This window comes from Diplotaxodon limnothrissa, linkage group LG23 (assembly GCF_057381915.1).
Source record: "Diplotaxodon limnothrissa isolate DT_005_m linkage group LG23, D_limnothrissa_male_GT1.1, whole genome shotgun sequence".
Classification (NCBI taxonomy): Eukaryota; Metazoa; Chordata; class Actinopteri; order Cichliformes; family Cichlidae; genus Diplotaxodon; species Diplotaxodon limnothrissa.
The window spans coordinates 13862566-13876899 of NC_140617.1; the positions used below are offsets into that span (position 1 = coordinate 13862566).

Below are 14334 nucleotides of genomic sequence, written 5' to 3' on the forward strand. Positions count from 1 at the left end.
TTTTTTTTTATCCCCCTGCATTTACACAATCCTTGGTAAGGAAAGAGTGTTTTTAAACTGCTGTGAGCTGTGAGATGTCTTTCTAATTTATGGTTCCTGTCTGATGGCCTTAGAAGGGATATGCATATTTCACCATTGCCCCTAGAGGCCAGAAGGTGTTGTGGTCACTTCACTGGTTGTGTTTCACACGGGCTGTGATGTTACCACAGACCAGTCAGTGTCTACAGTCCATTTTGACATCTGAATGAATATTTGTAAAGCTTGTGAGGTAACCTGCAACCAACCGTGTCAGGTTACAAAAAAGAAAAATCGTGATGTGCGTGACTAGCTGAAATGACACCGAAAGCATACCAAGTACTACTGTTTACAGGCTGACAATGGCGAGAATAAAAGAGGATTAATTGCTTTGCTGGGTTTTTTAAAGCTCCTGAAGAAGGTGCAGCCTGATACGCGATGGTTCAATTTTTATCATCTATAGCGCACAGAAACAGAAGTCATTTGTTACATGTTACCTTGAGTGGCCCTGGATGTTTTTAATAACATTTGACTGGTCATAGTTCTTCCAGTCCCCCCCGAGCAGTTCTCCAGTTACCCCATTTTATTTTATTTTAATCAGATTTAAAATTTTAATTTACAATTTTGCTTTCCAATGTTACTGAAAATTGTCAGATGCCATCAGATTTCACTACAAAGCTCTTACTGTGTTTTGAGCTTCATAATTAATAAAGCTAAAAATGTCTTTTCATACTATTAAGATTTTCCTTGTTACGAGCCCTCTAAGTACATGGGACGGCTCAAAACTTTGCACCCATTTGTGATCCAACTTATTTTCATAAGGAGCTTTTCACATTAAATTTTCAGAGCTGAGAGAGTTTTTAAACCTCACATTTGTGTACATGAACAGATTCTTACTCTTATAGCACATTTTCCTCCTCTTGAAGTTGAGCACTGTGTAGTTGTTGGCATGGATGGTCAGATTCAGCTGCATTGTTAAAAATGCCTCTTCATCTACTTTGCCCGAACATAAGATGTCCACTCTGAAGACTGCGGAGGAAACACGCACACAAAAACATAAATATTACACACACATAAAAACTCCATCATAGCTTCAGGATTTTCATAACTTTTCTTTAAAAATTAAAGGTGAATATTTGACAGACCAGAGGGAACACGGGGCACTTCCCCCTGAAGGGAGATGTTGCACCATGGCGGGTTCAGGGCTACAGGGTTCTCCACGCTGAATGAAAGCCGGTAGTCAACCTTTAAACGAGGAACGGAGAAGAAATGTTAATATTTCCCTCACATGAGTGATCAGATGACCTGTGTGCCGAGAACATGCTCGGCTCGGTCTCACCTTTGTCTTGGAGTACCATGTGAAGTAGAGGCTGTTGGTCTCAGTGGGCACAGACATGTTGAAGGAAAGCGCGTAATGGTTCACCACATCGTGTCGCACGTAGTACAGCTCTGCGTCGAGGCCTGTGTGAGAAGAAAGAACAGATTTTACTTCGGTGAGAACCTCATCCAGTGCAGGAGATGATTGAGCCCTTAAACTCTGTGGACTGACATCACTTAACAAACCTCTATTGTGAAGAAATTATTGAGATCACGGGACATAAAAGACCTTTTATAACACATTTCCTCATTCAGAGCAAGTCTCGTATACGGTTAAATATCCAGTCACACTGCTAGCCGCACTAGCAGGCTTCTCCTCAGTAAAGAGAGATGGACTAAACATTGCAACATCATTGCGCTTAGGGCTGGGCCATATTATACCGTTCACGGTAATACCGGTATAATGTTAGGCAATGATAGGAAAATGAAATATCGCGATAGAATGGGAGTAAAACGCGCATGCGCAGTGCCTTTGTTTTCATACGCACATGGCCGATTGTTGAGTGAAACAGATGAACCAGAATTGGTTTGTAAAAATGGTGCAACTTCAGTGATGTGGAACTGGTTTGGTGTTTGTCCGTCAGATACACAACAAAGCACATTTTTTTGCAGAACATGCAAGCGGCCGTTGTTATTGTCGTATTTGTCGGACTAAGATGCTCTTAAATCTGGGAGTAATCTGGGTCCTAAACTCTGTATGCTTCAGGTCAAACAACACTGCAGCATCACTGAGAGTTAAAACCTGTCTAAATTCTTTCATCTTTAATAAAACGATCAGCATTGCTGCTTTACCAGGTGTAACTATAAAGTTTAACTTCCAGGCATCCATGAAAACAAAAGTTATTACATTTAACAGAGTTAGAAGTTAGCAGGAAGCTAGCGGAAGTTAGCTCGCTAGTTTCGCTAGTTACCTAAGCATGATATTGCATGTTCTGACTGAGAGATTTCTGAAAAAAAAATCAAACGTACAGCTCTGCTATCACTTCCAACATAAATGAAGACAGGAAACTAAACAGCAGTGACGTTTGTAGGGTTACTGAAGTTGGGCTAGCTGGTATATAATGATGTGCTAGGTGATCGCTAGCGACACAGCTATGTTAGCATAACATAAACAGTGAAGCTGGAGGATGAACGCTAACTTTTTTCCACTTATAAAAGTTAAGGGGAAGGTTCCTCATGGTTAGAGACAAATGCAATCGCATGGCAGGATGCTGTAAACGGACCAAACTTCAGTCAGGAGAACAACTGAGATAATCCATCCACAATACCAGGTTAGTCATTAATATACTGCAACAACATGGGAATAGAGCAGCTGCCAGAGAATTCAACATTAATGAATCAATGGTACAGAAGTGGAGGAAGCAAGAAGAATGAGTTTAATAAAGTTTGATTTATCTGACTGCTTTGTTTCGCTTAATGTGCCTTATAATCCCGTGCACCTTATGGTCCGAAACATACGTACTGCACACTGCAGTTTAATGTTGCAAAGCACCTCTTTTTAACTTCAGTGGATATTATACATGGTTATGCTCAGGATATGTCAGCCCATTTGTACTGGAAATGCCTTTTGGTTAAACTTTCAGCAAGGAATTTGCATTTGCACTGTTACATTTTTATAAAGCTTTAATGTACATAAAAACCAGCTTCTTGTTTAAGTGAAAATAAATGGAAGGTTGTCTTTTTGCGCTAGTAATGTTGTGGAGTTGTATTTTGTCTCGCATCCATTATATCGTCAGTTATATCGTTATCGCAAATTTTCAAATATATATCGTGATAAATATTTTTGGCCATATCGCCCTGCTCTAATTGCGCTGTTAGCACTTAATAACACTTAATGGTCATGTGAAAAAGTTCAAAAGGTTTAAGTCAGACAGCGTCCAAAAATATCAGCATAATTTCCAATCTAGGAAACTAAACCCGACACTCACAATCTGTGCAACCATTCACAGAAAGCTCAGCAGGCTGGTACTCTGTGCTGTTTCTTCCCCTTTTATTTTAACGAATTCAAGCCTTTAAAGAAGCTTTTTTTCTTTTTCTTTTTTTACTCCATCAAAAAGTGTATGTATGCTGGTGAAATCCCCCAACCAGTGCCCAAGGCAGTGCTATCACTCCTTGAAAGAGTCTGTCTGGCAGAGAAGGGTCTATCAGTCTGTGAATATCTAGTTTAAAGAGAAGTGAAGAATGCACCCAGGCTCCCACAGTACCCCTGGGTGTCTCAGAGCACCCGTCATAGGGCGTTCTTACACCGGCTCAATTAAAAACAGAGGCGACGAGGGTTACGTAAAGTTTCTAACGAGTCCAAAGAACAAGACAGCTGCTCTCTCTTTTTCTGTTGATCACATTTTTAGCATGTGAAAAGGTAAAATTCAGAAACTAAGCCTTTGGATGATTAAATCAAAAAAAAGGGGGATTTGACTTGCATGGAAAGAAAAGGGGTGTGCTGAAAGGCAGACTAGGGAATGTTCACAGTAAATGTTTTTGTCTCGACTAGCTTGTAATTTTAAATTTTCATAACTTCAAAGTAAAATGCATGCATAACTTCCTTAAATTAAAGTTGTGTTTTAAAAAAAAGAACTGATTCTGAGGGGACATGCTGAAACTTTGATCTGATTGATCATATCAGGACCCAAGTTTGCACCTGGATCGGCACCAGCTCACAATCAGAAATCAGTTTTCTGCTTTTCCAGCAGCTTCAGAACTGCATGCTGATTCGAGCACACAGCCCAAACAGGAACAGCGGTGGGAAGAAACAAAGCAGAAATACTCGATTACTGTAGATTACTGTACAGGTATCTGTACTTGAGTTTTTTCGTCTGACAACTTTTTACTTTTACACACTACATTTTTTTTTTTTTTGATTTCTGTACTTTCTACTTCTTACAAGCTTAAAACAGGCTTGTTACTTTTGGTTTGTCGGAACTGAAGGGAGTTATTTCATCACTGCAGGCCACCAACATCAAGCAGACTTGAGCCTAAACAGTAACACATGAAAGGCACTCCTTTTTGTGTATTAATCACCAGGAAATGTCGACTAAAACGAGATCAAACGGGTACAAGCGTGTGTCATACTCAGAGGTTAGAGTGGGCCAGTGTTGTTTTTTGACACAACACCAGAACGACTGCAGGTGTCCATAAGTTGCTATCTCAGTACTTCAGCATGTAGCTAGCCCTAGAGAAGACTAGCAAGCATAAAGGGACTGATTTTTTTTTTTTAGGGCAAACAGGTTAGTTTGCTGTACTGTGATGGATTTAAACTAAAGAACATTGTGTGCACAGTGTCCGTGGTTTCATGGTCAGAGTTAGGTACATTAAGAATAGCAGAGCTGAATCTGAAATTTAGCTGGTGATGCTGAGATTCATTCACTGAAATCCACTCTTGTAAGAACCTTGTACCATCTAGAAAAAGACCCCCAGCATAAACATACTGTCAGTGTAGAGGATGGAAATCAGCCAGGACAACTCATGAAACATCTGCTCACATCTGGTTGAATTCAATTCTGTACACCCACAAAGAGCAGCAGGTCACCTTACCACAGCCTGTAAACTAAGAAAATCTACTGCAGCTCTCAACAGAAATTATTTTAAGTTGTGATTCTTTTCCCACTCTGAGCCACTACAGGTGATTTTAGGGTCCCCCCCCCCCCCACCACCACCACACCTGTTTAGAGGCAAAGACAACCTCTACAATGTAGGCAAGAGAAAATAGAGCTATTTTTTATTTTCCTTTTTTTCCCCTCTGCTCATGTTCTACTTACCTGATTCAAGCTTAGTACCTTTATTAGAACTGAATATCAGACTAACATAAAGTTTGTATTCCTATCTACTAATATAATTTCTTTATTACATTAATGTGGGACAAGGTTTAGTTAGCTTTAAAAATAGGTGGTAGAGATGTTCTTTGAGGAACTACTTTTGTACTTTTTCACCTTTACTTGAGTAAAGAAGTTCAACTTTTACTGGAGTATTTTTAAACACTAGTAACTGTACTTCTACTTGAGTACAGAATGTCTGTACTTTTGGCACCTCTCAACAGGAATAATTACCTTACTCGTGCTCAACTTTGTGTGCCCCCCTTGTCTCAACATGAGGCCACACACATCTCTTATACCAATTAAATTATGCAGCCAGGCATAAAGGCTCCAAGAAGACGAGAGTGGCTCAAGTTTCTCACAGCACTTTCCACCCAAAATGCCAGAATTTCAAAACAGGAATCGGAGGCGGTGGCAGCAGCAGCAGCAGCCTGTAAGTGTACACAGACTGAGGATGGGGAATAAGTGGTTCCTGAGGTGGAGGAAGTTGAACCATGCACTGCACTTTAATCCCTGACTTAAATACTCAGCTCTCTGGAATGAAAAACAGTATTACCAGGAGATGTGTGTGTAAAAAGGACTCCTTTTTGATTAGTGGTGTGCCTTGCACATCAAACAACTAGAGATGCCACCAGCTCTGATGCTAACTCAGACTTCTCCAGCATGACACTTGAGAGAGTGTTGTTGGCATTTCCCGCACAATTTTTCTGTTTCACTGCAGCATTTAAGCAGTTTGTCGTCAGCATTTCACCACCGATGCCACATTTCTTGTCCCATCCATAAAGAAACCCACAGTTATCAGGCCAAGCACTTGAGCAATATAAAACTAGAATTATTTTTTGCAGCCTTACATTAATTTTTGCATAATCATATGACTAGGATGCACAATTAATGCAGTGCCCCGGTCAATAAACTTAACAGTGCTCCTAACAGCAGATGATTTAATACAGTGGGTGTTTTGTCTGTTTGTATGGAAGTATCTGAAGAATTCATTAAAAAAAATTCATGCATGAAATTACTACCAATATACTGGCACAGCGGCAAAGTAAACGACACGAAAGCAGTGCATGACCCAACTTGCAGAGATCCGTGAGGTAACCAGTGTCTAAGTAACAAAGAAACAAGTACAAACATATTATTATGAAGTATTATTGTATTTTAAAGTTCAGATCCCTTAAATCATGTCTCGGTAATTCAACCATTACACTGCTTTCAGAGAGCTGATCGTTGTAATCGCTTGCTCTTTCTGGTTGCTTTCCTTCCTAACATTCCTTCCATCCTAGAGATTCCCTCCACTTCACTGTAAGACACCGTGGAAATAATCCACAGCCTGCTCTGTGGAAAAATGGATTCAAAACTAGTTTAGCCGAAGATAATAAAGTTATAGTAATAACAAGAATAAGGCTTCAGCTCAAATCATTTAAAGTGCTTTTCAAAGCTGAAGTGTTTGTACAAAAGCTTCTTTGCTAAGCCCTGATAGTAGCATGGTGGATCGGTGACATAAAACCATACATTCACTTTCAGTCACTTGGCTCGCGAAAGGACGGAGGGTAAGAATTACCAGCAATGCTCCCAACATACACATGTGCCTCGCCAATGATCAGTCAGTGAATCTACTGAGGCCAGATTCACCAACACTAGGGCCAGCTGGCATTGAAGAACTACTGTCAGGATTTACCAAGGAGCCATATTATTAATAATTTGCAACTAAAATGTACAGACACTGTAATTTTAGGAGCTGGCCTTATTTGTAGGAGTTTCCCTTTCAGAGTGCAAAGTTTGGGAGGAGAATATTTAAATTAATTATACATAATAATGATTTACGGAGGTTTGTGGTGGTTAACTACAAATTAAGCCAAATATAATTAATGAAAAATAACGTTTGCCTCATTGTGCACCACACGTGATTGGTGCAGCTCAGTGTGGTCATTTATTTAGAAAGACGGGATAAGAGGTTGCCTGAATAAGTGTATAACTAGCACAGATGTCCAGTTCTTCAGTTAGTCCTCATCCCAGACGTTTAGAGCCGAGGCTTCATATTCCTGGTCCTCAATAATACCGTGAATTTGATGAAACACAGCATAGCTTGAAAGAAAAGGAAAGAATCCAAATATGCTACTTTAGTAAGTCACAGAAACACTTAATCAGTGTTTTATATATAATTTTATTGTATTTGTATTTTAATTTTAGGCTTGTATTATACTCAAGTTTCTAAATGCTTTTCTTTCGTACTTGATTTTTGTACTTATTTCTTCAAGTTAACTGGAAAAAAAGTACTTAGCCATTTCTCTACTCTGTTTAAGCTGGTATATAGTTTTCTATATGTAGTCTTTAATGTTTTGCCTGCTACAACAGGAATTTCCCAGCTTCTGGGATAGATCTCAAGTATATCTCATCTTAGTGAATAGTATGGAATGATCTTTCTGACCACACCAATGAAGTTCTGACGGATGCCATGTAACAAAGGTCCATTCTGAGTCAGTAAAAAAACAAAATAAACAACATACAGTATGCATGATTTATATATCTAGGAGAAACGAGATGCACCACAAAAATGAATAGCATGAAGAAGCTGTTCAGAATAAAGATTTGGTGAACATTTGAGGACGCCGTCCTAGTCTGACACTAGTAATGTAAAAAGAAAGAACATACATATGTTCAAATCCCTATAAAAGCCACATGAGATGATGTATAAAACCACACAGAGCACCACACTGACACACTACACCTCAGAGCAGCTCAGTACAATCAGTCCTCTGCTGTTCACCACAATATGAGGACTTTCCTTAAGGGCACAACAACCCTGATTCTAACCATGACAGAGGAGAGGGGCTTACTCACTCTCATCCCTCTTCCTACATTTTTCTTAGTGGTTCAGACCTGAATAACTGAAGTGCCAAAAACTTCAGTTCCTCTAATGTCCACTTGAGTAATGTCCATTTTCAAAAACGAGTCTGTAGCCAATCAGTGTTTGCTACGTCTCACATCTACTAAATGGAGTCAATAAATTGGACCTCCCCTCAATGTTTTTGTTTCAAGAGTCTTTTGGAATATTTCCTAATGTAATTATGAACTGTGAATCATGCAAAGCAACTTTGTTTCATGCTAAGCTACTGTAGTAGGGAGCTTTCCCACTGGAACAGGGTAACTAATGACAAAGGGGGGAAAAAATAATAAAATACCCCATAATAATGAATAATGTGCTGAAAGAAAGATTTTTGAAACCTTCATATCAAAAGTGAAACCATTTCATTTCATACACAGCACAGTATCTACACAGTTATAAAACAAAGCAATAAGCCAGTAATATGAAATTCAGCTTAGCAGAGTGTCACTACATTTTAAGTCAACACTCCTCTGCGAGCTGTGGATCACATTGCAGACTTTGAAAAAGGAGAACAAAAGGTGGTAGTGGCCAGGTGGCAAAGTCCAGGGCAGATATAACAAAGACCCTCTTGTACCTCCCAAAGCCTCCATCCCTGAGTGCTCAGGAGATAAACACTCCTTACAGCTTCTCTCTGGAAAGATAGTGGCCACACAAGCCAAAGAAGGAGAAAATGAGGGCACACGTGAAACCCTATCAACTGGAAACTCTAAACAAATCCACAGACACAGGAAGGAGGCGGGGGGTAAAGACATCAGAGCCGCAGTGGAGCTACTCAACGAAAAGGCCTGATTTTCAAGTGTGACTGGAAATAAGGTAAAGCTAGCTGAGTTGAGGTTCAAGTTAAAGCAGCATATATCCCAGAAGTTGCAATAAGCAACTGCAAAATCTTCAAATCTATTCCACTGGTAATAATGTCTGAATAAAGGTATTTTGCTGCAGGTACAGGAAGCCTGTTGCAGTAACATCTAAAATAAGACTAAGTTTAGAAATCCCCTCCAACTGAATGACGTGAATATGTTTGTGTAGCAGTTTGCCTAGACCACAAAAAAAGCACATTAGCGCAGAAAAACAGTATGCAAGAACAAATATTAAAAGAACCGGATAATCATGACTCCACAATATAGCATCATGCACATATTTTAAATCATTAAAAGAAGAGTTCTAAATGACAGCTTTCTTGTAGTGTTTTAATATGCAAAATTCCATTGGCGCCATTACAGCTTTGTAGGATTTAATAATAACCTGCATGACAACACACTATGGCTCAGTTGGTGTTTTTTTTTTTTTTTTTTTTAAATCAGTATACGCCACAGCCAAAGTCCCCCACCCCCAAAAAAGAGATTAAATTATTTTCTAACTGAAAAAGACGTATATAATTGTAATGTAGGGCAGGGTTTAATTTTAGCTTGGATCAAACAAACAAATAACCAGCTTTTTTTGCTTTGATAACATTGGCTCTAATATGAGGCGCTGAGCTACCAATTCTCCACGGGCAGTCACCTGACATGCCATCTAGCTCACAGTTAGATTCAACAGGCAATCAAGTTCGTTCTATCCAGTTTGTCCCATAAAAAAAGCTGCGGTACAGGGGTCTGAGGGGTGGGAAGCTTAAGTGCATCATATGTAGGCCAGGCTGGGACAGAGTCGTTTACAGTCTCAGGAGATGACTGGAAAGATAACGCTAGGAGCACATACGTACTATGGAAAATACAAGAACAGGAAAATGAAGCCAAGTCCAGTTCCTGGGCTGTGCGAGTGATACATTTGTTAGGCCTGTGAAGTAGCTAGGAAGCTCGCAATTTTCTAGTTGTTAAATCAGGGTCTCTATGTCACTGTAAAATAAAAAAAAAAATCAAGGGTCTTTAACCCCCTGATAAAATTAAAAACAGCTTTTTCTGCAGGCTACACTATCTGGAAATATATGCAGATCAAGCAGAAGGGCAGGATGAGACTTTACAACAGCGCTGTGAAGTCAGTCCTGTTTATGGGTCAGATTACTGAAAACCAAGACAAACGTCAGAGCAACCAAAGACCTCCACACTGGGCATCTTTTCATTTTTTCTAGTAACTGCTTGTCCCTGGTGGTCTGCATCCACTGTGTGATGCCTGCTGGGGGCAAAAAAAAGGAACACCAGGCGACAGCGGTCTCGTGCCTCAGGAGACGTGCACATCATGCAGTGAAAGAAAGCTGAAACAGACACCAAACTGCTGATCCAGAGACAAAAGCAGCCGAATTCAACTGATGATCATTCCATTGGTTCAAAATACACGAACCTTGTGGTTTTTACTTCCTCCTCGAAGATGTTAGTCATCTCAGCTCTTACAGTGCATTGCTGTAACGGGATTTGATTTATGGGCTTGATTTATAAGAAAGGAAAAAGTCAAAATGAATACATTAAAACTTTTTCTTTAATTTAGTTTTATTTTTTTCTCTTCTGATTATTTTGTTCACACTCACGGAAACATTACTTTACCCTTACTTTTGCATATTTTCTGTAAACGTGTGTTAAAACTGAACTAAACTGGGATCAATCTTCTTTCTTGAAAACACATCATCATCTCTTTCCCTGGAAACATTTTAGTCGCTTTTCTCTGCAGAAAACCACTTTTAGAAGTTTCTTTACATCCAGTAACTAAAAAGGAGTTTTAGCATCCAAGTTTAGGAATAAAAAACTGAATCCCCCTTAATGATGTGAATTTAGCATGACCGAACTTCCCGAACGAAGAGCACTGCTGAACTTTTACAGATGGCCTGCAAACAACAGCACTAGATGAACTTCAGGGTTCCTTAAAGCCAGAAGAAAAACTCGCATTAAGTCACCATCTTTGTGGCTTTCTTTCACTCACTTCAAAGAGGCTGTACATCAGTTTCTTTCTTTTCTTCCTTGGAGCAGCCCGAGGGCAGACGCGAATGAAGGCAGGGAGAGGAATCTGGGGAAGACTGTCCTATTAAAAGGCTCCTCATTCATGGTTACTTTTTGCTCAAAAGGGACTCATTCGTTTACTCAACAAATATCAACCAGTTCACTGAGAAAATGATCAGCAGTTTCATTTCATCCTGAATAAAAGGGTCATTTAAGAGGCCTCTCATCTCACACCACCTCATCTATATTTGGCTTTGTGTGTGCAGTTGTGGCCAAAGGTTTTGGCAGTGGCACAAAGTTTGTTTTTTTACACGTTTTTGTGATTTATTGAACAACAATCACAAGGATTTCACACATATCAAAAAACTTATTGGCAAATAAATAAAACTTTAGTTTTAGCAGTGAGGCCACTGGCAAAACTTTTGGTCACGACTGTACAGCAGCCTTTGAAAGGCTAGGTTGTGAGCACGAGGTCAGATGTAGGGAGGTGCATTCCCCTAACACAGCATATCACCTATTTTATGACAGCACAAAGATGAAAAGGCTCCATCTGATTTAAGCTTCTCCTGCTCCTAACATTTCTCAAGTCAAATTAAATAACCCTACAATACTGAAAGAAAACATGACAGTATATTTCCGATTTCAACAGGAGGGCAACCATCTTCTAAAACGTGTTGATGCCTTGCAGAACTTCTGAGTGCAGAGATTTTCAGACAAAAGATGTGAAGGCAGGGGCTCCTCTATTCAGCTACGGGATCCTTGGAGAGTGGCATGAAGGAAATGAATACTGCTGCCAATCACTCCTCACTGTTCACAGGCTCTTTTTCAAAGCCCGGGCTTTGTCTTTCAGGTCTTTGGAGGAGGGGAGGAAAGCCTGTTACCCGACCTGGACGTAGAGTTTTACTCCTTAGCTTGCATGTTGAAAAAGATCTGGCTTTATTTGTCATTTTTGGAGGATTTACACTCAACTCTGACCTACTCGCCTGACTGCGAGACTGAAAAACATGACTACACAGCTAGAAGTTTTCCCCTTGGAAGGAACAACGATGTGCAAAGGAAAGGATCTATATGTTTTGAAGGAAACCTATTATGCTCATTTCCAGCTTTATATGTTTAATGTTAGACTACTAAAATAAAATTATTCGTCTCAGCTGCTCTTAGATTCTTGCAGTCTAAGAGTATCTTTGAATGAGTCACATTTGAAAATATTCCTTGATATGATTGACAGTTCATCCTCTGCGTCTCTGGCGTTAGCATCTTTCTCTTTCCATTTGTCTTTCTGAATTTATCTTCACTCCATCTTTTTTTCCTCGAGCTTTACTAGAGTAGCTTTGCTTGACTCGCAGTCCAAAATAATCCTCATCTTAAACTGGGCCTTGAAACAGCACCTCAGTTCATCATAACGTACTGTTCAGACTATTTGACGCTTACTGACTGCATCTCTATGACACATAGCAAACAATGCATTGGTGGCACAGCACCCTAAAACAGAAAATGGGTTTCCAGAGTTGACAACAACGGCACTCATTACTGTGATCATAATCAAATCCTTCAGAGGTAAAAACCCAGTGACAGTCCTTCAAACCATCTGATCAACAAGCTTAAATGTGAAGAAAAGCATTTTTTCCAGCTCCTCCCACCAGCGATAAAGCTGACGAATAAAGAAGTTATAAAGTAAAATATATTGCATTGAACACTAAGTAAGATAACACAGACTTGCCTGATCAGCCCATCATAGACATCTTCAGTTTTATTAAGATTTTTGAATCCTTAAGATGTTTATGCTGTTCGTGTATGTGCTGTACATGCTACAGCAGAGAGTGAACCTACCAGCAAAGCAGTAATTCAACATGTCCAAAATAATACAGTCATGTAATACACGATGTAGTTGTAAATTGCCTTGCGTTATCGAGCAGCCAAACTATGATATCACGTGTTTCAATAATAAACATAATTCATACATCTTAGAATGTCAAACATTATTTCACTTATTTGTCTTTAAAAATCTTTTTTTTCCCCGCCATTAGATATATTTATATTGTAGTTATTAGTAGTAGTTATTAAGGGCCCTTTAAGGACGACCGTGGTTCAGGGGGTTGGGAAGCTCATCTTGTAACCGGTTCGATCCCCTGCTCTGTCTGTCTTGGTCGTTGTGTCCTTGGGCAAGAAGACACTTCACCTACCGCCTACTGGTGTTGGCCAGAGGGGCCGATGGTGCAAGCCTCGCTTCTGTCAGTCAGTGGCTACAACTGTAGCTTGCCTCTACCAGTGTGTGAATGTGAGAGTGAATGAATAGTGGAATTGTAAAGTGCTTTGAGGGTCTCGAAAAGCGCTACATAAATGCAATCTATTATTAATAATAAAACTATTCTGGTAGCACTATGATGCTTTCTGTTGGATTTCCTTTATGAAACTGACTCAGTCTCTCAACAAATTTAGATGCATTAAACGTAATTCCCATTCCCAAAAGTAGGGCAGGGCAATATGGCCAAAAATATTTATCACAATATAGATTTGAAAATATGCGATAACGATATAACTGACGCAAGACAAAACTCCACAACTTTATTAGTGCAAAAAAAACCCATCAATGTATTTTCACTTAAACAAGCAGCTGTTTTTTTTTTAAGTGCATTAAAGCTATATAAAATTTTAACATTGCAAATGCAAATTCCTTGCTGACAGTTTAACCAAAAGGCATTTCCAGTGGAAATTGGCCGACATATCCTGAGCATAACCATGTATAATATCCACAAAACTTAAAAAGAGGTTATACACACACAATACGATAATATTATGTTGAAGCACAGTACATATCACTCCGCGAGGCTCCTGACTACGGTAGCCGTAATGCTCCGACAATCCATCAAGCGGTGTGGCTTCGTAGTTTAGCAAAGTCGTACTCAAACATTTTTGACAGATTTTTGAGCAGGGTACCACATAAAATCGGTTCGAGGTCAGTAAGCACAACCAGAATTCATACATAAGGCACACCAGGATATGAGGGGCACTGTCGATTTTTCCGAAAATCAAAGGATAGATTTTAAGTGTGCCGTATTTTTCCGAAAAACACAGTAATAACAACGGCCAGCTTGCATGCTCGACCAAAAATTGTGCTTTGGTGTGTATCTGATGGACGAAAGCCAAACCAGTTCCACACCAGTGAAGTTGCACTATTTTTACAAACCAATTCTGGTTCATCCGTTTCATTCAACAATCCGCTTTCACCCTTCTCATTCTCCGTCGCCACCATGCTTTTTCCGCCATGTGTGAATGAAAACAAAGGCACTGTGCATGCGCATTTCACCCATATTCTATCACGATATTTCATTTTACCCAAAAGTATTTCAAAACAATTTTAATAGGAAAACGGCTCATTTTG

The 14334-nt window shown here is 39.6% G+C and overlaps 1 protein-coding gene across 2 annotated transcripts in view; it reads right to left on the reverse strand.

The window, feature by feature from the left end:
* ryk (receptor like tyrosine kinase) overlaps window positions 1-14334 on the reverse strand; it is a 55327-nt gene that overhangs the window by 33069 nt on the left and 7924 nt on the right. For both annotated transcript variants that reach the window (XM_085347971.1, XM_085347970.1), the window contains exons 2-4: window positions 1355-1476; window positions 1161-1260; window positions 913-1044 (exon numbers count right to left, since the gene is read on the reverse strand). In XM_085347971.1, coding sequence (XP_085204097.1) covers window positions 913-1044; window positions 1161-1260; window positions 1355-1476 — 354 coding nt within the window. The remainder of the gene's footprint in view (window positions 1-912; window positions 1045-1160; window positions 1261-1354; window positions 1477-14334) is intronic.